The sequence below is a fragment of the Gambusia affinis genome, linkage group LG12, assembly GCF_019740435.1.
Source record: "Gambusia affinis linkage group LG12, SWU_Gaff_1.0, whole genome shotgun sequence".
Taxonomy (NCBI): Eukaryota; Metazoa; Chordata; class Actinopteri; order Cyprinodontiformes; family Poeciliidae; genus Gambusia; species Gambusia affinis.
In genome coordinates, this window is record NC_057879.1 from 4,924,851 (window position 1) to 4,949,552 (window position 24,702).

At 39.5% G+C, this 24,702-nt stretch overlaps 1 protein-coding gene across 3 annotated transcripts in view; it reads left to right on the plus strand.

Moving 5' to 3' along the window:
* The window catches only part of LOC122840966 (low-density lipoprotein receptor-related protein 8-like), a 92,797-nt gene that overhangs the window by 41,437 nt on the left and 26,658 nt on the right, over positions 1-24,702 (plus strand). For all 3 annotated transcript variants that reach the window (XM_044133804.1, XM_044133802.1, XM_044133803.1), the window contains exons 4-8: positions 166-294; positions 12,586-12,972; positions 15,479-15,601; positions 17,532-17,654; positions 24,262-24,381. In XM_044133804.1, the coding sequence (XP_043989739.1) occupies positions 166-294; positions 12,586-12,972; positions 15,479-15,601; positions 17,532-17,654; positions 24,262-24,381 (882 nt within the window). The remainder of the gene's footprint in view (positions 1-165; positions 295-12,585; positions 12,973-15,478; positions 15,602-17,531; positions 17,655-24,261; positions 24,382-24,702) is intronic.

The window sequence follows — 24,702 nt, forward strand, 5'->3', positions numbered from 1 at the left end:
AGGCTGCCCAGACAGTAAAAATCAAGTGTGGTAGCATCCGATGAGTTTTAACCGCACGCCGGCTGTTGTGTTTGTAGTTTTTTTATTTTATTTTTTAATCTGCTTTTATGGGCCTATAAATTCACTGTGGAAATCTTCCCCTGTCTGTTTGATCTCCATGCACAGGCAAACAGACGTGCCCTCCAGAGAAATTTGACTGCGGGGGATCCACCAACAAGTGTGTCTCGTTGTCATGGAGATGTGATGGGGAGAAAGACTGCGAGAGTGGGGCGGACGAGGAGGACTGTGCATCTGGTGAGCTTTATAAAGTCGCCTTCCTAGAAGCAAGTGACTTCTTTTTTTTTTTTCTCTCTGTTACAGCTGATCACATTTCAGGCGACATTCTGATAAATACCTGCAACATTCACAGTTTACAAGCGAACAAATGAAAAGTGCAGATGAACTTTTAGATGTGAAAAGGTTTTATCCTCTTTGATTTTTTTCAACGCATTAAAGCGCAGCAGGAAAGTCACTGTATATTCTGACGGATACGAAGTGATTCCAGATTTAAGCTGCCCGTACTTGACAGCAGAATCCCTCTTTGATGTAAAATGATCTGTGGTGTGAAACATCAGATACGGGGGGCTTCCTGGTGATACAAGGAGGATTTCTACAGTTCTTAAACTCGCCATGAAGCTCTTAGAGCCATCAAATATGAAGGCACCTTAGACACAGCCAATCACTTGACTCGTACGTATGGTAGCCCCCTCCCCCAAATCGCTTCGGGGACCATCCTTGGCCTACTTCTGAGGAGCCGTGAAGAATCTGCTCGCTTTCCTTTTCACGTCAGGAAAAATGTGATTGAGGCAATAAATCTGAACGTGTTCTGAGATGAAAGCTGAGGAAATGGCATATTTAAAAAAAAAAAAAAAACATCTCTGAAATGTCCCAATCTGCTCAGTGTCGCGTGAATTTTCATCAAAGCAAGAAACTGCATATGATGGAATCGGTGTGAAAGTCAGAAAAAGTACATTAAAAACATATCTTCTATTTAAACTCACCCGATTAAAGACGGCTTCATTTATTGTATAACAGCAATTAGATCTGTCGCAATAGGCAATAAATAAAACAATCATGTGATAAATTAATCCGAGGTCAATAATTTCCATTTGCATGATTTATCATTTTTCTTTTTTCTCTTTTTACCAAAAACTACATGATAAAGTCATCAGTTCAGAATTAAATAGCCTCTTTTTTCTTTTTTTTTTAAGGGCAATTGAAAAAAAATAATAAATCATTAATTTTATTTATTGTTTCTGTTTTGTTTAATCATTTAAGATATTTAAAATGTCTTCCAGTTCCAGTATTAAAAGTCCATAAGGAAGTTATTTTGTTTTAAACCTTCATTTAGACGACTTCTTCTCTGGGGGTGCTGGGCTACACAGGTGGAGAGCAAATGTCAGGAGGCCCTAGTCCACGATGCGGCCATCGCAGGTTCGAGTCCCGGCCTGATGACGTTTGCTGCACGACTTCCTTCTCTCTTGTTACTCACTTTCCTGTCTGCCCACTCTCAAATAAAGACAACTAGAGCCAACAAAAGAAATAGAAACTTGCCTCTCCATCCGTTTCTACTTGGGTGACGAGGCAACATACGAGCGGCCAGCATAATTCATGTGAAACTTTGAGCTAGCACAGCCTAACGACGCAAAACAAGAGTAGAAAACTTTTTAGCTTTATCACCTTAACGTTGGCAGCCCCAGTAAGTATCCTTGTGTACTCATTCTAGAGCAGCTGTTAGCAACTCTATTGACTTTCAGTCTAGCACCTTCTTGGCTTAGATGTCTTTTCACTGCGCTGCTCATTGAGACCCAGTCTAGCCTGGACTAATCCTGCTCTTATTCTAATGTCGGTATTGACGTGGCAGCCTTAAACCTCTCAGCAGTGACACGGGGGGGCAGGCAGCAGGATGTCGTCCACCCGGCCAAAGACTCAAATCCCTACAGAGACAAATGGTGCCAAGCGTGACCCACTGAGAGAGAGAGAGAGAGAGAGGCTGTAGCATTAGCAAGGAACGGGGATGATAGCATCACAAATTAGACCTATTAAATGCTCCTCAGAGTTTATCTGAAGAGTGACTGGGCTCAGTACCAGCCTGAAAGAGGATGTCTGAAACAAGGATTAGAAGCTTTTAACTGTGTCTGTAGATCAAATCTGGAGCTGCAAAGCATTGATTTATTTATTTTTTTTTCCTGCAGTGTCTGCGCTCCAGCTCAGCGATCTGAAAATATTTCAAATTCCAATTGCCGTACATATCAAAAATCAGAAGGTAGTTCTAACTTAGCTGTCATCCATCTTTGGTAAAAAAAATAAATAAATAAATAAACAAATGTTAAACCAGGGCTTCAGACGAAACCAAAGTTTTATTTTCTTTTGTGAATGCGACAAGTGTTCTTCACTGCTTTATGCAATATAGAAAACTTTTCCAAACGTTTCACAGCCGTTCATCTGATATAAACTTTTGTGTAAACGGTCAGAGCTCAGACTCAGAACTAAAAGTTGTTATGGATTCACAGAAAAGTCTGTAAAACATCATGGAGAAATTCCAGAAAGCGTGAACTGAAACATGAAGACGGCTTCATTTGATGTCTCTTCAGTTGTGAATTTGTTTCATTGTTTCATTAAGAACTGAAAACCGAATGGTGTTAAATATGACTGCTTACTACACATTTGTTACTCTGCTGGCAGATGGAATAAAGACACATTGGTGTTAAACATTAAACGTGTCCAGTCTGTTCAGCTTGAATGTTTAACAAGCAACAAGAGACAAAAGACACAACCCACCTGTAAACAATAAATGAATTAATCACATAATAAATTAAAATGAGCCTAATCATTTCCATTTGGACAAAAATTGTTAATGAGGTGCTAATATCAATATTGCTATGCTTAATATTGTTTAAAAAATGTTTTGAGACCCAGTCCATCCTGGACTAATCCTGCTCTCATTCTGATGTCAGTATTCATGTGGCAGCATTCATAAATCTTTTCTTGTTGTTGGTTTGTTTATTTTGTATACAGTATTAAAAACTTTTTCCAGTTGCAGCATTAACTGTTCCTTAAAAATGAAAGTATTTTTTCAAATCTTTGTACTTGGATTAATATGCCATTACCATCAAATATAGTTAAAAATGGTTTATCGCAACCATTTCTGGGATGATTTGTCGCCCAGCAGAATTTGTTATTGTGACAGACCCAACCTCCTGGAAATGTCGGGGGTGGTGGAAGGGCTGAAAGGCAGCAGCAGCAGCAATGTGACACATTCTGCAGGATGATTCAGAAAGCTTAAACAGACCGTTCAAATTGGTGAGGTATGTTCATACGTTCTGTGGTGAGGATGGGAAATCACGTGTGAAGTCAACTCTCTGCCTGAACGAGCTCGCAGGCGTCGCCTCATTTCACATCATTCTCATTAAAGTAAAATTGTCATTTGTTCCACAAGAATCTTAATTTCCAACCAGAGTTGCGCTCCCATGCAGCCGCAGCCCCCCTGCTGCTCGAAACAACGACATAGAGCCTGGACTTAAATGTTCTACTATCATGTTTTGCAGCATTTTGAAAATTATTTACCAGATGGATATCAATTTTTGCCAAAATAATTACAAATTGTTAGGATCTCTTCAGTGTTTTCTTTTACCATCGGGTGGTGTAGGGTAGTGGTCCCCAACCAGGGGGCCGCGGACCGGTACCGGTCCGTGGACCAATTGGTTCCGGGCTCCGCAAGAAATAATTAAATATGTCCGTTCTATGTATTGAGTCCGGAGGAGCTTTTATTTTGAAAATCCTAAACCGGATGGTGTCGGTTACGTTTTGTGTGCCAACATGCAGCAGAATGAGTAAGAAACAACGGCATCGGTCTCGGTCCTCACAACGCGCGCCCCCCCTAACCCCGTCTGCCGAAAACTTACGAAAGGTTGACCGGTCCGCTGTACTAAAAAGGTTGGGGACCACTGGCGTAGGGGATAGCGCAACCCACATTTGGAGGCCTTGGGTCCTCGACGCGGCCGTCGCGGGTTCGATTCCCGGACCCGGCCGACATTTGCCGCATGTCTTCCTCCCTCTCCTTCCCCCTTTCCTGTCAGCCTACTTTCATATAAGGGACACTAGAGCCACAAAAAGACCCCCTGGTGGGAAGAAAAAAAAAAAACTTCATCTGTTCTTCTGGTAAAAGTGAAGGGCTATTTTTAGATATTGTCTACATTGATAAAAAGAAATGAGTATAAAATTCATTAAGATAAGGGAGGACAGTAATCTTTATCAGGCAGATTTTATTCTTTTTAATAAATTTCATTTAAGTTTTTGCTTTGCTTTTTTTTTACTATGATTTTGAAGAAGAAGGTAAACTATTATCCATCTATATTTGGTGGCTTGCACCAATATTTTTAAAGAATATGGTTGTAGAATGTCACCCTAAAAAATGAAAGTGTCAAGCGGATTAATTTTCTTAATTTGAGTAATTTATTCAGTTTCTTAGTTTAATCTATGGTTAGTTTTGTAAAGAAACAACTGCTAGGAGTTTATTTACAATATCAATTCTTTTCCCTTTTATTTCACATTTGTAAGTTTCACTTACTGTTGACTGTTAAAAAATATCATATACGGTATTGTTCAAAATATTTGCTCAATCATCTAAATCAATAAATATGCCCATTCTCAGAGTCTAGATCCAGTACCTCTTTGTACTTTTCAATTAAAAAGAAAATAATAAAAAAAACATTCTTTGATGTTAATATTGTTACCAGGCATTAAAATTGCAAAATCTCACACTTACAAATTATTCACCAATAATTACCGTCAAAAGATGGTTCGCTGACATAATGTAAACACAAAAACCCAATAGCATTTAAAACATGAACAAACACCCATTTGTCATGGAGGCACAGATTTCTGAAAGCATTAAATATCACAGTAAATTTCCTCCTAGGATAGAAAATACTCTGAGCAAAATATGTTCGGCTCAGTGGACTTTGAACATTAATGCGTTTGCATGTAGATTCTCGTCTGAATGTTTACACTCTGAAAACTTTCGCACATTCTCACCCCACTTTATTCTTTATTAATATCAGACAGTGTGTGGAAGAGGTTGTATGTCGTAGGTGTGAATCTGCAGATTTCATGCATTTACCCTGCAGGTGCGCTCTAATCTACAAATGATAAGTGATTTTTCAGTTTATTTAAAGGATGGAGGAAAAAAAAACTGTACAAAAAGCAACCAAGGTCTTATACCTATTTTTTTTTATATATTTTTTGCACTTGAGTTTCTTGTTCAAAACTCTTGGTATAATGAATAGTTTAAAAATGTAATGCCCAAGGCTATTCTTTCTCACCGTAGAAAGATATTTAACTTCAATCAATAAACCTGCCACTACTGTAAACTCCAAAGCATTGAAATACTTCAGAGAACTCATACATTGAATTTCACTACTTGTTTCATAAGAACCGAGTGAAGGCGAGATTCAAATCTGTTATATGTATACAAGTAAATGAGACATGGGTCCATTACCTCCATTGTAGTTATAATTACAAAAACAAAACACAGTACATGGTTAAATTGGGAGTAAATGACATCAACCCACAGTTCCTGGGTGATATTATTGAGACGTTTAATGCTTTCCCTCACTTGCTTTGGCTTAATGGCAGAAGAATTTCGATTTCCTCTAAGTTTCTGCTTAGCTGTTGGGACAACTTTAAAACCAGTTTAAGGCTGGAAGAAAACAAATGGTTATGGAGAAGCAAGATTAGGCATTTATAAGTCAACATCAGGACTTGATGAACTCTGTGATGCACAGGAAGCCAAAGGAGCGAGGATGGAACGGGTAAGATGTGCTCATGCATTTCTGTGCCAGCTGAAAACCAGGCAGTGAGATGATGAACAAGCTGAAGAGGCATAAAGGGTAAAGTTCTTCACAGTAATTGAGAGGTGATACTTTCTCAAGTTTGTGTCTCAACAAAACTGGCTTAAGCTTTACTGTTTGCCTTAACTGTTAGAAAAACAGAGCTGATTTAAATTAAGAGTCAATAATTATCCCTATACTATTTGATGGATGTGGATTACTGTGAGCTAAAAGAAAAAAACTCTCTTCCTGAAAATGTACAGCCATCCAAGCCTCAGTATCATCAAGACTGAAAGTCATTCAAGTACAACTTCCTATTTCATTAATGGGGTCTGTTTACTTTGAATGCAGATGCAGCCATGATTTATTTAAGTCGATCCAACAATTAGGCTGCCATCTTGAGATATGCTTTCTGTAGAACAAAGCTGCATAGGAAATAGTCTCTGTATGGTATGCCTGAAAATAAACAAAAAGACACGACATAATAATAATAATGAAAATAAAAATAAAAACATTTGTTGCATTTCAGTACAGTTTACAACTGATTGATCAAAACAATTCGAAGTTTGTGACTGAGATCAGGTTTGTTCCCCTCATTTTGAATTGTTTGGGAAATGCTGTTTGAATGCTATGCTATGCTAAGCTAAGCTAAGCTAAGATTGCTCTTTAGCTTGTTATTCTTCTGCATGATGATGATGTTTGAAGCAGGAAATTAAATCCTATGTAGAATCAGATTTGTTCCTTGTTGCTGTTGAACAGTGTGTGAAGCTTTTGTTTAATCCGCCTTTCCTTCTCTATGGCGAGACTGACTGAGAAACTCCAATGCTCCTGCATAGCAGACTTTATGACTGTAGGGGGACATTGAGCTCCAGATTTACTGTGACATTGTATATAGTGGCTATAAAATCTATTCACCCCCTTGAATGTTTTACCCTTTTTTTGCTTTTATTAATAAATCATGATTAACAAAATGTGACTACATTTCACAAAAATAAAAAAAAATGATTTAATGTCAAAATGAAAACTGATTTCTGCAAAACAGTGACAACTAAATAAAAATATGAAGCGCCAAAATCAGTGATTGCATAAATATTCACTTCTTTCAAAGTTGGTATTTATTAGATGCACCTGTATGGGTAGGCCTCAATCAGACTCACAGGCTTGGACACTGCAATTTTACTTGATTTAACACAATTCAGCCTGATTTGCTTCATCAGAAACTCCAGAAGAAGCAGGTGGAGGCCTCAGCAAACGTCTGGATCAATGACTTGCTAACAAACAGTCTGAAACTCAAACCTTCTGTTCTGTGGATGTGTTCTTCCTGTGTACAGGTTTAAAAAGGTGCCGAACTAGTCAAGCGTTTGGAAAACCCGAAGTCGCTGGCTGTAAATGTTTTGGACAAATACATCTTTAGCTACATCCTTATCAATAACAGTAATAGACTTCAACAAATCACACCAGCCCTGTTTAGTCTTGCTTTAATCCGACTTGCCTAGAAAGTCCGGCTCGTTTGTGGAGATTTGAAATCGTAAAGGAACTCTAATGACTAACTGAAAAGGAAAATGCTGGTCTGCCTAAAACCCGAAGTTTCAGTTCTGTTGAAGTGAACTCTGGTGCGGTTCGAATGTATATGTGGAAACAGCATGCTCCAAAAGTAGGAAGTGGCCTGGGACGCTGGGCATTTTGGGTAAATACAATCTTAACAAATGCGACAGTCTACTGGACTGCCAGGTGTGAAAACACCGTTTGAGGTGTTGATTGATGAGAAAATGTCAGTGTCATTAGACAAAGAGGAGTGATGCATAGAGTGTTTGTCTTGAGAAATGTGTAGGTGCTTTGCATATTTTTTCTTAACCACCACATTGCAATTTTCTTTTTTCTTCAAATGTTTTTTTATGACTAAAAGGAAGATCTCTCTCTCTTTCTCTCTCTCTCTCTCTCTCTCTTTTTCTCTCTCTCTCTCTCTTTCTCTCTCTCTCAAACCTCACACAGCTGGAACCCACAGTGAGCTTCAGCACATTCTGCTAGAGGAAAAAGAGGCATCCTGCTAATTGAAAAATCCACATTTTGAATTATACATTTAATTGATAGTAGCTTTCCCCAATGAAAACTTTTCAGGGTCAGCCTCACATTGAGCAGCAGAAAATCCATGTGAAAGTTGAGACCCGTGCCTTTAACTCTCAGTGATGAAGAGCTTAATGTTTACTTGTTAACCTGAACTTTTGTCTTTGAGCATGTCTGTCTCCAGGGAACTCCATGTCAGGATTTGTGTGTTATCGTATGTTTGCATTTGCAGTTCATGTCTGGTCGGATTTAGTTCCTGCTGTGTGGTCACCCTTTAATCTCGTTTTCATTATTGATGCTCCTCATGTTGTGCAATGCATATTTTTACAAGCAGAATGTGTTTTGTCCATGTGCTGTGATGAGTGAAACTGATCCTTTTAGTTCTGTGAAGCAGAGGACCTTTTTATTTGACTGAAGGTTTTACAAATTTCATTTTTTTTACATTGGAATCTGGGGAAGCTTTCATTTTCTGGTGGTGGGTGGACATTTGTCTTGTATCCTCTGTCCTCACCATGTAGCAGAAAGCCAAGGGGGCTAACCATCTTTAATTATGTCTGTGTGGGTGTATACAGAAGAAAACAAAGTAATTTAATCTTTTTATAATAAAAAATATATTTACCTTTTAATTTATCTGTCCATCCTCACTCTCATGCACAAATACCCTCAGTTCACTCTCATCACTTGTCACGGTAGTGCAAGCAGAGCAGCCTGTCTTCCTTTTGCTCTTCGTCTGAACGACTGGTTGCCGCTGGCAACAATCTTCCATCGTTTTTGTAGCCAAGTTTAGGAAAGTGCTAAGCTTCCAACTTCTGACTAGTGTTGGTCACAAAAAATGATTTCCCCTTTCGGGATGAAAAAGAGAGAGAACGGAAAAGGCTGATCAAGCATTTTAAGTTCTCTATGATTTATGTTTTTGATTCCTTCAGACTGGTGTGTGCGTTCTCTTTCATCGTGTAATGCATTGTAACTGGCAGAAAAACTTCTTTAATTCGAAACGGTGTTACTACATCAGCCAACTTGCCTGAGTTATTTCCGTTTCATGCCAGTGACGACTTTTGACTGATACATCAAAAATGAGAATAACAATCTAGCCCAAGTTTGAATGATGCAGGTATTTCAGGTTTTTTTTGCACTTTTTAATTTTATTGTGTGAAATTAAATATTTGGAGCTTTATATCATGTTATGATGTTATCCCCTCATCAATAACGTTCCTTGAGTTTTCCCTTGATTCTTTGTTCTATGTTTGAGAAATCCTTTTGTCTCCCATGGCAACCATTCAGCTGTGCAAAACACCTGGGTGGACCTAGCTCCGCCTTCTAGGCACAGCTCCTCCTCCTTCTGAAGGTGGAGTCTCAGAATGAGCAGTAGTTTTTAAAGAGTCTTAATTTCAAGGCATTAGATTACAAAGTCAAATTTCTTTAAAGTCATTTGCTATATATTTTTCATAATGGTTGATATTAATTACTTGCTATACGATGCTGTTGATGGTGTTTGGAAAATATACAACACTCCCTTTTACTGCTTAATTGGGCTATTTAAGTATGACAGTATTAAAGTAAAAAACAAACGGTAGGAACTACAGATCTAGAATATATTATTATTATTAACATCGGTATCCACTGGTGTTAGCAATTATATGATGTATATGTCCGATAAGTACAAGTGGGCCAATGTTAACAACCCATGTTTATTTTCATCCGGTTGTTGTTTGTGTTTCAGGAAAAAGAGGAAAGAGAGTTTTTTGTTTGGTCATGTAACGGTGATATCAGACGTTGACATCGGCCCAAATTTTCATATCGGTGCGTCCCTAGTAGAAACTTGTCAAGAGGCGAATGCTTTCCTCAAGTGCTGTAAATAATATGAAATCCTCAACTTAACATCCTACTTGTTTCCTGGATTTGATTTATTCATGTCAGTTAAAACTTGCCGACTTGCATGGCATCGTCGGCAGATGGTCTGTGGGATCGGACCTCCTCAGAAGTCTTTAAGTACATTTACTCATCGCCCCAGAGGAAAACAGAGTGCCTCTCTTGTGTAACCCGGCCACTCGCACACTGCTAATGCTCTCGCCCCTCGTGTAATAATGCACATGTTTATTGAAGCTCTTTAATTATTTAGCTCCAAATTAGGATAGAGTGTGTCGAGGCGAAACCGGGCCACTGGTTTGAAATCCACTTCAGAACCAGCTGCGCCGGCTTGTTTATTAATATTAATGAAAAATCACCCTTTTACTGAGCTGAAACCACAACACATGTTTTCATGAACCACCCGCCTTGGCTCCATTGTGGTACCAGTCAGGTAATTAAGTCTGCGCATTTATTAGGACTAAATAGATGATGGATATAACGGTGAGTAACCATGATGCTTGTTTCTTTCCTTTTTTAAGGGATGAACTCAATTTGAGTCTTTTGAAGAACATCATAACGAAACTGGAGCACAATTATGTACTCTGCAGCCTCTGATCAGTTTTACTTTGAGGCTCCTTCACATGTAGCTGCTTCCTCAATCTGTACTAGTTAGACATGATGTGTAAGTTTTGCAGTTTGGCCCTACGGTGAATACAGCGCCGTTTTACAGCTGATAATATGAGGTAAAAACACCAATCCTTTCCTGTAACCAGCTGGAACAACTAAAGCATTGAGGTGTGAAGCTCCTGAATTCCCTGTGGTTTGTATAAATATGAAATTCCTTTTTCTGCTGCTGACCTCTGCGCAGCTTGTGGGCTCTCAGTAGGGGCCCTCACTTTCCACCCCGAGTGCTTTTTAGCAAGATAAAACGTGACTAACAAAACTGGAAAAGGCAGCAAGAGAGAGAAAAAAAAGAAATGGAGAAATATAGATTTTTTTTTTTTTTTGCTAGTGTAAAATTAGTGGGACACATGGAAAGTCAATCACCTAGACGCAAGTGCACAGTCATTCATACTTAAAGGCATATTCTGGACACAAACTGCTTCGACTTTTACCGTCAGGTCAGGGCTACGGAGAGGTATTTGCAAAAACCAGCCACCAGACGCACAACAAAAACCTGAGTAGTTAGCCACTCTTCCGTGAAATAAAATTAGCTCATTTGGACTATCACCACCTGTATTTATGAAAGCAAAACAAAAAGAGATTTTTGCATGAAAACTGCTCAGTTTGTATTAAAAGTTTTAATTTCAGGGCATGCAGGGGCTTCCAAAAGTATTCATTCCCCTTGAACTTTTCCGTATTTTGGAATATTACAAAATATACATGTATAAAAAGCATTTTTTTCAAAATGTTTTGAATCATATATACGTAATTGTCTTTCTACTTCACAATTGTATGCCACTTTGTGTTGGTCTTTCACATAAATTTCAATAAAATACATTTATGTTTGAGGTTACTATAGTTAACTAATACAACCTAAATAGCGTAAACAAACTGAGAAAACATTTTTGTTACGTTAAATAAACTAATTAATGAACTATACTGTGCATTTACAAAAATGAAACATACTTAAATTATTTCTTGTGTTCATGAATTTATTTATTAGGCTTTCAAACTGATGTGAAATATCTTTATTTTTCCACATAAGCGGTTTATGTCAGCTGCACTCAATGCTTCTTATAGCACCAGTCAGTTGGTTGCTCTACAATAATTGAGTGAATTTTTTGAAAATGGTTCTTTTGTTGAATATTCACCACCCCATCGATGAATACATAATCACAATACAATAGTGACAAAAACTACACTGAACTAAACAGTAGCTGCGTTTCCATTAACAATCTAATTGTGCTTAAAGGAAACACTAGTCGGCTGCACAGTGGCGCAGTTGGTAGAGCTGTTGCCTTGCAGCAAGAAGGTCCTGGGTTCGATTCCCGGCCCGGGGTCTTTCTGCATGGAGTTTGCATGTTCTCCCTGTGCATGGTGGGTTCTCTCCGGGTTCTCCGGCTTCCTCTCACAGTTCAAAAACATGACTGTCAGGTTAATTGGTCTCTAAATTCTCCCTAGGTATGAGTGTGTGAATGGTTGTGTGTCTCTGTGTTGCCCTGCGACAGACTGGCGACCTGTCCAGGGTGAACCCCGCCTCTCGCCCAGAACGTTAGCTGGGGATTGGCACCAGCAACCCTCCTGACCCCATTAGGGACAAAGGGTGTATAGAAAATGGATGGATGGAAACACTAGTCTTTTTTTGATTTAAAAAATAAGTTTCTGGGTTCGCATAACGTGTTGTTTTTTTTTACTTACTTTCCCTTTCCCTTTACTTTAAGGTAAAATTACTCTGGTTCTTTTGATGGTCTTTGAGAAAAAAAAACAAAGCTGGAAAATGAAAGCCCTCTTTACAGAAGAAGATGTTCACAAAGAGGTACCATGCCACAGATTGATTAGAGAGGAGAAGGATTGGCTTCTGGCAGAGGGAGCTGTATTATCACCGACTGCCCTGGAGAGGAAACTTCTCCACATTTTCTTGTGATTACTGCTCTCATCCTCTCCAGCTTTATTTTAGTCAGATATGCTCTGCTTCTGTGGCCTGCTGCTTAAAGTTAATTCACACTATCATGTCTCTGCTTTTAATTTCTATAATACTCCTTCAGCTTTTGCTTAATGCCAGAAAAAGCTTTTAACATCCTTGAACAAAATTCAGTTTTGATTTTAAAAAACGTAACATATTTGTTACTTCTGCCTGTAGACGCCAAAGCGTGTCCCAGCGCAGAGTTCATGTGTGCCAACCGTAAATGCCTCGCCGCCGTCTACGTGTGCGACGGCGACGACGACTGCGGAGACGGCAGCGACGAGCTCAAGTGTGCGGCGCCGCAGACCTGCGGGCCCAACCACTTCCGCTGCAACACGTCGGAGTGCGTGCCGCTGATGTGGAGCTGCGACGGAGACCCCGACTGCTCGGACGGATCCGACGAAAGCCCGGAACGTTGCGGCGACGGTGCCCCCTACCTGCCCAACCGCAGAGCCAATTGCACCGCCGACGAGTTCCGCTGCGCTAACGGGGAGTGTATTCGCCTGACGTGGAAGTGCGACGGAGATCCAGATTGCAAGGACAAGTCCGACGAGTCAGACTGCCGTGAGTGTCCCTGGCTTCATTAATCCTGAGCGGTTTCCAGTTTTACATTACGTCAACTTGTAAACATTTTTTCCCCCTCTCCAATTCAAGATTGTCCTCAGACTCTAAAGCAACGTAATACATAGTGACGGTTCTCACTGTTGGCATGACAATATATTTTAAGACTTTATAATAAACTCTGAAGGTCAGTCTTCATAAAGTTTTTATGTGGCATTAACTAGGGGTGGGCATTAACTGCATCATTACCATTTGTAATGGAAAATATATCACAGTAAGAATTTTGAATTATTGTAATAGAAAAAAAACACTGTATGATTTCAAATGGGTTTTTTTGTATTTTCTCCATTGTTTCCAGATCATTAAAAAATATCAACATATTTTAAAATATGATTAAATGCAGTTATAGTGTGCAGTTTCATGATATAATTCCCAGTTTTTTAAGTTGCGTCTAAAGTCTATTTAGAATGGGAATATATTTAAAAACAATAAATGTTTGTGGTGGTCGTTATGCATACAGTATTCCACAATAGCAGCTGTTTATCATAATATTTACAGTTATCACAATAGTACCACAAAAATATTGCAATAAGATTGTAAGTCCATATTGCCCACTACCAGTATTTATGAAAACTGTCCTGAGAACAACATACACTATAATATAGACATTTATTAGGGGTTTTGAAAGAAGGTGTGCACACCTTTAAGAGCCTGCACATGTGATTTCATCCAAGTTTAGAAATATTTAGAGCCGGGGCGTGCTGTGGTGGCGTAGGGGATAGCGCAACCCACATTTGGAGGCCTTGAGTCTTCAATGCGGCCGTCGTGGGTTCGATTTCCAGACCCGGCGACATTTGCCGCATGTCTTCCCCCTTCCTGTCAGCCTACTGTCATATAAGGGACACTAGAGCCCACAAAAGACCCCCTGGTGGGGAAAAAAAAAGAAAAAGAAATATTTAGAGCCTCTTTTAAACGTCTTGCTTCGGTTAGAATTTCTTCTGTTCACCTTAGCACATTAACATTTGAGTTTCTTAGACAGAATGAGTTTCCACAGTGTGTCTGTGCACTAACAGCTCCTGTAGCGTGAAACAGTGTGAGCATTAGAGTCCGCTTCCACAACTACAACTGTGCAACTCTGCAGCAGCTTTTTCTAAACTGCAGGACAGAAACTTGACAGAGCAGAACCCTCTTATCTCAAAGTTTTTTTGTAGCCGCAGTCCTAACACACACAGGCTTTATACACACTGCTTCTGAAGGAGAGAGATTCTGCCGTACAGATGATAGCACCAGAGCTCACTGGTCTAAAACTCTTTTGCTCAGCGAGACATATCTACGTTTGAAGCAGTTGCACACAAAGAAGGATTTGATTAGCAGCAGATCAATTAACTGGAGAGTGTGATGTCATGTGTCTGTCGCTTACACAAGCACATACCAAAACAAGGACATTATCAGCTGAGCATGATAATGTTAGCAGTTACTTGGTTGTGCTATAAAATGGCACTATGTGCATGGAAAACACATAATCCTGTCCCTTTAAATGTCTTCTTTGATATTTAACACTTCATCCATTTCTGCTAAATGGATGAAGTGATGAAGCAGTTTTTTGAAGCAGGGATCCCAGCACCCAAAGCTCTCACCAAGCCAGAGTGTGAAAATATGTCCTTTCGCTCGTTACAGAGATGTGCAGCGAGCTTGTTTGATAAACCGTCATGGTGTGTGGTGTCGTCTTAGCAGCGTTTGCAAGAGACGCAGGTGCTCAGGTTCAAATTAGGAAGACATTTCTGGTACACTCACTCACTTTCAGGATCTACTTGAGGGAGTATTCGTCAGAAAAATTTAATTTTCTACAGAAATGTTTCAGATTAGACACACTGATCAATATGTTTCCCCTGTTTATTACTTTTTTAGGTCATGGATCTGTATGAAACATCATTTATTTACAGATCTACACTCTGATATTGATGTGTCACCAGAGCACAACACAGAAGATCTGCTGTGTACGTCTACATTGAGGCATCACCATAGACATCCCCTCTGTCCTGATCTTATCTTGTCTCATGATAACACTAAAGCACATCCCAAGAGTCATATATATTGCTTTTTAATAGGGTTCAGAGGGGAGTTCTGCTGTTGATAAGAAACTGCTCTGGTCTTGGGATAATAATGAATTTTGGTTTGGCCTCATCCCGCCTCCCTCTTTTGGTCTTCTACATTAAAATTCATTCATCATGCGACCCTGGGTTGACATTTTCTGGGCTGCATCAAACTCTGAATGAAATTAGCATAGCTGAAGTACGTAATTACTCAATTCTGCTGATTTTTATACATGCTTTCTGGTGATTATCTTTTCAAATTAGCTTATTGACACAGTCTCACAAGCAAAGAGAAATGGCAAACTAGTAATGGGTAAAATGTAAGAAAAAGGATTTGATCCATTAATGTCAGAACATGAATCCCATTTTGTTTTTATATATGTACATATTGTTTTCTCTCTCTCCTTCTCTGACAGCTCTGCTGACATGTCGACCTGATGAGTTTCAGTGCGGTGATGGTTCCTGTATCCACGGTACCAAACAGTGCAACAAGGTCCACGACTGTCCTGACCACAGCGACGAGTCCGGCTGTGTCAACGGTGGGTCTCTGAGGCTGGATAAATCACTGCTTCATTTACACCCAGTGGATGGTTACGTCACGGTTACCTGGGAAACGCATAGCTTCAGGAAGCGCTACATAAGAAAGGGAAGTAGGCAGAGCCAGTTTGATACCAGGACAATGTTCAGCTTGGGACAACTAAGCTAACTCACAATGCACTGTGAGCTAGCTTAGAAAAAAACTAGCTCACAGCTAGCTGAGCTGCAAAAAATTAGGCTTGTGAATATAATATCATATTCATTTAAATACGTGAATCATTTTAATAGATATAGGTTGAGCACAACAAGTACTGGTTTCACTGGCAGATTATTTTACAAGGGAAAAATGTTTTGTTATAAGTGGAATAAATACTTTTTCATCAATATTAATAAATTATTGATTTAAAACAAGCTGCTATATCTAGCGAAAACTATACTTGTGAGTTAGTTTTGTCTTATTTTGAGTGTATCTTAGTATTTGCAAATATCTTAATGCAAATACTAAGATATTTGCACTAGAAACTTGTCCAAAAAAACTTGGTAAGATTTTGTGTTTTTTGCAATGTAGCTTTTGTAATCACTTCATAAATGCAAAATGTAAAGTCTTGGGATTTTTTTAACTGGTATTAAAATTTTGATCAGGCGTGTAAGCATGCTGTCACAAAGCAAAAATAGTTCAGATAGTATTTGTGAATTAACTTATAGTAATTGAACATTCATTCATAGCAAGGAAGGAGTTTTTTTTTTCCTACCTCGCTGAAGAGTTCAGGATCTTAAAATGTGCCAAGATTATTGCTGTAAAAATGGGCATAAAAATCTCATCAGTACAACGTGACCTTAATGCCAATAAACTAGTGATTAAAAATAATGAGTACAGTACTGATCAAAGTGACAGTGTCACAATTAGTTGCAATTTCTGCCTGCTGGAAATGGAACAAGATTGAGTTTATCAGCCCCAAGGTTCCTCTGACTCTGTCTGAGTCAGAGGAAATTTATTATCAGAGGTGTAAATATATCCTACCATCACATACCACAAAGTGTTGCTGTAGATGCAAACAAACAGAGCTGCTGCTGAGGGTACACATTATCGTACTACTTAGACAAATGCTGCCAAATCTCACCGGAAACTTAAAAGAGCAACAGGCAAACCTCCTTGATTCACAGCAGAGCAGAGCTGCTCCAGAAAGCACAGTTGTGCTGCCGGGTCCATGAGATTGTTTACAGTGACGGGCCACCTTGTTGAGTAGGTGGATACATTCAGTCTGGTGCTTTCAGCTCTCTAATTAAACGCTCAGTGCAGCAGCCCTTTGTTCCATTATCTAAAATAAACGCAGTTCTCCACAAATGCAGAAAACATCCGTTGTTTGGTTTAAATTCATACCAGCAGGTTCTATTAAATGCGGGAACAAATGATTTATTATGAATCTGTGAGGCTGACATCAGTTGGATAAAACAAGACAGAATTACCCTGGGTGCAGCTTAACAGACCATTTAAAGCTATATCGTAATGCCAGCTACGCAGAGACGTCACGGAAGTGTGAAGACTACAAAGCAAGATGAAGAAGCTCTTAAAGGCGTTGTAATAATGACACTAGGTTGTGTGGAATATGGACTCGGTGTAAACCAGTCTCCTAAATTCATCTTATGGATAATTTATCAGCTTCCTGCAAACTAAAAGGGCAGGGAAAGTGAAATTCACAAGAGGAGGTGAGAACGATAAAGAAAAAATACCTTAAATGTTTAATATTGTAACTTTTTTTGTGTATTTGCACACAAACTTGAGTTGGAAAAATGATTCTCATGTTTACTTATTTAATGTTTTTTTTTTTCCAAATACATGGACCTGTTTTTACTGTCTCAAGCAAAACATTAATATTTTAAATGTGTGATTTACAGAAGCTGTTCTCTACTTTTTATTTTTTTCTGCGGCAGCCACAAAATGCGAAGGGCCCCTGAAGTTTCAGTGTAAGAACGGAGAGTGCATCGACAGCTCCAAGGTGTGTGACTCTGTCAAGGACTGCAAGGACCGCTCGGATGAGCCTAAAAAAGAGTGCGGTAAGATGATGTTGTTGATGTTAGAGATTGCTTGTGTGAACTGTTATTACTTCTGTCTTTGGTAAAATAAAATAAAAGGCTTGTTCCAAATGATACTGATTCACAAGAGAGTGTCCACTGGGTCTAGAATGACTGTTTCTTCATTCAAAGGAGTCAAGACTTTTCTTTAGTTCGCATTACACCAACAGAGTGTGCTTATTAAATGACTCCTGTTAACACACTAACCAGTCACTTTATTCACTTATTTTTACCTTTTCAGTTGCTTACACAAATAGTGAATCATGGCAGCATCTCATTAAATTTGTGTGTCTAGAACATGAAGAATGTTTGAAGTTTAGAACAGCCATCACAACAAGGAAAAAGAGGGATTTAAGTGTCTGTACGTGGCCTGGTTGATGGTATTTTACAGTATTGTACAGACTTCTGATCTGGGATTTTTATGCTCAACATTCTTGGGTTTACAGAGAGAAAGAAAGGAAGATATCCTACGAGAGAAGTGGTGTTAACACGGATTTATTGTTGATGTCAGAAGTCTTAGGAAATTGACTTTTTAGTGTTGGTGGCTTTCTATGATCTCAAAGGACAACTCATTACAACCAGCATTTGCAGAATACCACCTAAAGACAGCCACATTCTTGCTCAGGAAGAGTGCAGCTACAAATCAGCGATTTGCTTCCTTGCACAGATGACTTGAACCTTGAAGAAGATGAGCTACAGCAGCAGAACACCACACTGAGAGCCATGCTAGTCATATGATGACTGGAAACTGAGACAACACTTCACACAAGGCCACCAAGACTAGAACATAAGAGATGTGGAAAATGTGGGGGCTCGTCTGGGATCAGAACTAAATGTAAATAGATGGAAAAATTGATTCATCATACTTTATATCAGTGCCTCAGTCTGGTGTTGGTGTTCTTTGTACCAATTAAGCACAGTTGATACACTTCGGTCTACTTAAGTACGCTGGTGATCATTTCCAGGCTTTTTTGACCACATTACTACCATATCACAAAGCTCAAATGATGCCGGATTTGTTTTTTTAGTGTACAGAGTTACACAGTCACTGGATCTCAATTCAACAGATGGAAAAATGGATGGAAAAAGACATTTCCCTCTCTGCTGCACCTGCTTGATAATATGGCTTCAATATAGACTAAAATATATGAGCACTATTTTAGTCACCTGGTTGAATCTAAGGTGAATTAAAGCAGTTGAAAAGGCAAAGTTCTCATCATACAGTGACCAATACAAAATGATTCATTTGAGAAATTGTCTGAAAATAGTCAAAAATGCTGAAACAGACATGCTCAATTTAGCCAAAGTGATATTCATTAAATAAAACATGTTGTGATTTCATTTCCAATGTAAGAAAGTAAGAAGCAGACCTCCAGCTTCTTGCGAGGACATTTCCTCTGAGGAATCTAAAAATCTATGTGGGGAAAAGTGACAGGTACCAGAGCAGACTGACCTCTGGCAGGAAATGAAATTATAGAACCGAGACCGGCACTGCAGAGCGTAATTCTCTTCACCCTCTCCATGTCCTCTCTCTCCGTCCCCTCACATTCTCAGCTCATTAAAAGCATGTCCACACACACACATGCAGACACACACACCTTCTCATCTCTGCGCTCGCTCAGCCATTTGCATCCAAGACGTTCCACATCTAAATCACACACAGAAAACAAGACACTTTTGATTCGAACTGCGACGCAACCTTCCTCCTTTCAGGAGAAAGCAATGCATTTCCTAAAGTGCTCAAGCAAATGTTTTACCATCTCTCCAAAAATAATGACATAACACCATTGTTATGTTGCTCATTATTTAACACTATTCATTTCCTTCACTTTGGAGGAATTCATGTTAACAGATTCACTGTGCAGAATAGATGTAGGAAGAAGGGGAAAAAAAGAGATGTGATGTTTTCTCAGTGATGGGGGGGAAAAGGGGATCTGGCCTGTAAATCTTGTTGGTGGAAAGAGCAGTTTCTGTTTTCACACTTGGATTCTCTTAGGCGTCAGGGGGGCTTCATGCCCCTCCTGAACTCACAGGATTGAGTGAGAGCTCACAGGCAGCACCGCCTTGCTCTTTTTTTCTTTTATCTTGGGTCCATTTTCAGCTGACAGTAGGAAGATAGACTGTGCTGCCGCCACTCATTCAGTCGATTTACAGAAGAGAATTTAACAGCGGGTCGGTCTGTTGGCGGCGACACAAAGCGAACGGCGAAGATTACACAGCTGAATTTTTTACTTTCAATTGATAGAAAAGTTCAACTTGCAATCGGATCAACCTGCAGCTCGTTCTCCCCAGTCTCTGCATTATCGAGGCGTTACCTGTGGTTCCCGGCGGTCTCTCAGTGTGGCTTTTAGCAAATTCAGCAGCTCCGCTGGCTCCACATCAAATCTGCAAAGCATCTCACCCACTTTCAGCACGTTGTTTTGATTTTTCCACCCTACATCTTCTCTGTTTTGCCTCACTCTAAACCAATCTAAAAAAGATCAATAGTCCCCTGCTCGCTGTCTATTCAGAACCACAGTCTGCAGTTACATGGTAGCCCTCACAGCTCAGGTGACGATGTGACTGTTTTTCCAGTTAAAGAGAATGGAGACTAAGGACCCCAAGTAAAGCCAACACTGACTGCAAAATTATCAGAAAATCGTAAATTCCTGGTGTACCTCATTAGCTCCTGTGACGATAGGAAATCAGGGCATTATTCCTTATTTTCTGCTGTTCCCAAGGGGCATAAAAAATACCTCTAGCGTGGAAAAAATGTCTTCCTTCAATTTTCTACTCTGTCTTTGTCCGTTTCGGGGTAACAGCAAGGTTGGTGCCTGTCCTAGGTGTTACCATGTGAGAGAGGAGAGGGTAGACCCAGGAGAGGTCGGTCTCTCAGGGTCATCGAAGAGAGAAAGTAGAAAAATAAGCTAGGGTGGCAAATGACACTCCAGAAATATTCCCTTTTTACTTTTTTTTTTAAATAATCCACAGAGTCTGGGTGGTGGCTGAGGCTTTAAGGCCAGGGTGGGCAATCCTGGTCCAATCCTGGCAGGAGACATCCTGCATCTCTTGGATGTCTCCTTGATCCAACACACTTGAATCAAATAGTTGAATCACCTTCTAAGTGCAGTCAGGTTCTCCAGAGTCCTGCTAATGACTTCATTATTTGACTCATGTGTGTTGAAGTAGAGATTCATCTAAAAGTTGCAGGCGCGTCCAGGGCTGAAGTCCTGTAATCTGTCTCGTCTCAACACTTATCCTTTGTGTTTTAGTTCCTATCTGACATGAGACCATCTATGTTTCCTACAGATGCCACGTCTAACTTTTTATCTGATGCTATTGCTAAAACACAATACCAGTGGTCCTGGTATTGTGTTTTCATAAATGGAAAATAAAAACAGGGTGTCTAAAGTATAATCTGGGAAACATAAGCAGTCGTCTGAATAACCAATCAATCAATCAAGTTTATCTAATGGCACATTTCAGCAACAAATCAGTTCAAAGTGCTTTACATCATAAAAACACAAAAATAAAAAGTCATATAAACACAATACAGTCACAAATTGAGAAACCAGTTCACCCAGTGACATCATCAAAATCATTGATGCATATCAACTAAGTTGGCAGTTTTCTGGAAGTTTGTTCCAGATTTGTGGTGCATAGAAGCTGAATGCTGCTTCTCTGTGTTTGGAGACATGAGTTATCAAATTAGTAATCATGATTTAAATGACCATGTAGGTTTTTATCAAATAAATAAGTGAGAATGTGGAAACATGCCACACAAAGTCATGCAAACCCAAAATCTTTGTCAAAGACCTTTTCATTTAATAAGCACAGAGCAAAGTATCTTGGTAACCATCAAATTAATTTACCTGCATAAAGATATTAACAGCACAGAGTTGAATTCCAACATTTCCTGTGTTGATGAACATCAAATAGCCTTAAATAAGCATGTTACCAAAGTTTTATGATATATGTGAAGCTGCGAAAAACTAAATGTATTTTTAGAAAATAGTAGTTACGGTGTGTGTGAAGTCGTCTTGCAAATGAATCAGAATTAGAATTTATTTTATTGTGCATGAAGAAAGCACGACATTTTAAAAATAGCAACTCTTGTAGACAAGTCAAATTATAAATTAATAATACATATCTCAATAAATATAAAAATATAGTAGAAACACAGAACAATTGGGATGCTAAGGAAAAATAAATCAATGACATGGTTCTAGTGTTTTTTCTTTCTCTAAACCTCATGAATGTGAATTTTAGATAATCAGTTAACTGGATATATTTTGAGTGTTTATTCCGTTTACTGTGTAATTCTTTTCTCTAATGCAGCTTCGTATTGACACCATTCAGTATTATTCTGGGGAGTAAGTTGATGCTGAGTTTCAGTTTGGCTAAGTTGTTGACTAACTCTCTGAGACACACGCCGACACACACACACACACACACACACACACACTCTCTCTAAAGTTAAGCTTTCAAGAGCCGATAAGAAGCTCACTAGTTATTGACAAATGTGTAACTCTAGATTGGGTAGTCACACTTCTGATGGACTTAAATACTCTATGATTGAGGAGGCAATCCTGGTTCTTTTATCAACCCTCTCCAGCTGTTTGTTGTGCTTTTGCTCTGTGAAAAGCAAACGTCAATGTTTTTCACTTTGTGTTAGGGTCACTCATTTAAGGATTTCAACAAAAAAAAAAGAAACATCACAAGTGTGTTGAAGACTGTTTTGCTGAATTTGGTTGCGTTTTTGTCAATAGTGGCAACAAATATTGTCTGAAAGCACTTTACAGAAAAAAAAAGTCAATTCAATCATGTAGACTGAAAGTCGTTCGTTGCATTTCCATTACAAACGTGTGCAAAACTTTGTTGATATTCCAATAATGTAAAAAAAAATAAAAAATACCACCACAATTTTGCAATTGCTGTGTTTTCATTAATTATGAAACACAATTAAAGTCACATGTAAATAAGTTTATTCACACGATAAATCATTAAAAAATGAACTTCCTACCACTTCCCGTTATTCCACCAGTACGAACATTTGTTTTTGTCATCATGGTGATGTGAATAAAGTGTTTCCATTGCATTTTTGTTAAATACACAAATCTTGACACAGTCAAAAAAAACACAAAAAAACCCAGATTCTATGAGTATAGGCGCAGAGACGAGGCCCTAATCTGTTATCTGATAGGCACACTGGTGGGCCCAGACAGAGAACCTGGAAATGAGCTGATCGTGCTTAGAAGGGGGCACAGGGCGCTGTCCTGACATCAGCGAGGCCCGGATCCAGAGGGGGAACAGAGGGGAAACTCTGCTCCGTGAACTCCTCCACCCTGGTGATAGGCGCATAAGTAGAGACTGGTGCCCTCAGCTTCGTGGGCTCAGTAATGTAAGCCATTACGGCCGGAAACTGAGGCCAGATGGGGTCCGGACGGTTAGCTGCTGGCTAGCTCCTTCAGACTAGCCAGCAGCAATTAGCAAACACCTGGTGGGACTGTGCATCTGCTGAGCTCATTAAAGGAGCTACTTCTCAGAATGAAGCTGGTAAAAAGTTTGTTTAAGGGTTTTTAGAGGAGCCATGTTGTGTTTACTTCCTGAAGGTTGATTTCCAGTAAGAGCAGGACTTTCTTAAAGAGACAGAGACCCAATTTCAAGGCATTAAATTGCTAAGGGAATTTTTTTAACTAATATTTGATATAAATGGCATTTTTATAACTGAAGGTAACATAGTTGCTTGATTATGCTACAAAATATCGACATATGTGCCTATAAAATACATAACACTGCCCCTTTACACTCTGTAGAAGGAAACACTTTGTTCAGCAAAACTCAACTAATTTCTTTGTCTAGGAGAGAAACAGAACAATGGGGTCAAGTTCTACATTAAAAATAAAGCGGGCCATTGGTGGTGTATCCCATATTTCAGCTTTTGTAATTTTTAGGATTACTGTGTCGCAAATCAAATGGAGTACCTGTTTAATTTAGCTGCCCCCCTTTACTTCTGTGACAGATCCTCCTGTGGCTTGTTCGATTCTCAGTTCGCAGCATTAAAGCCCCTCCACACACACACACACACACACACACACACACACACACACACACTTTTCATATCCCAACAGATAGGACTGGTTTTCAATTAACCATCTCCCCTTGTGTGCCATAGCGGCGTCGCTTTGAGGCTGTTTCTACTTTGGAGAGAGTCTGATAAGCATTACAAAAGGACAAGACGGTACAAAAGTCAAGATGAAGGAGGTTTTTTTTTTTCTCATATAAGCGGGTTGGAGTCGTTTTCAAAAAGTCGACCTGTGGGTGTGCTGTGGTGGCGTAAGGGATAGCGCGACCCACGTTTGGAGGCCTTGAGTCCTCGATGCGGCTGTCGCGGGTTCGATTCCCGGACCTGACCAACATTTGCCGCATGTCTCACCCCTCTTCCTCCCCCTTTCCTGTCAGCCTACTGTCATATAAGGGACACTAGAGCCCACAAAAAGACCCCCTGGAGGGGGAAAAAAAAGTCGACCTGCAAGTTGATTACATCGTGCCTGCCTCTCCTGTAACTCTTTGCATCAGAACGCTGTCTTCTCCTTGTTTTGCCTCACAGGGTTGAACGAGTGTATGATCAATAACGGCGGCTGTTCCCACGTCTGCATGGACAGACCAATCGGCTTCGAGTGCCAGTGTCCCACCGGCTACCAGCTGCTGGACAAGAAGACCTGTGGAGGTAAAACTGGAAGGATGTTAAACACCTTGAGATCAACAGAGCCTGGCAAAAAAAACATAAAAAAATAGGAATGCACGATATTATCGGCATGGTATCGGTATCGGCTGTTATTAGCTCTAAAAATTAACATCGGCCATTCCATCAAAAATAATTCACCAATATAAAAGGTGTTGCTTTTATATGACTGCAGCACAACATCAAATTTGCACTGTTTGAGTGCCATGAATAAATCTGACATTAAACATAATGCAAGTTTAGTGTTGCATCATTTTCTGCCTCCTTCTTAGCATTTGCATTTGGTATCAGTCTAAATTGTGTAAA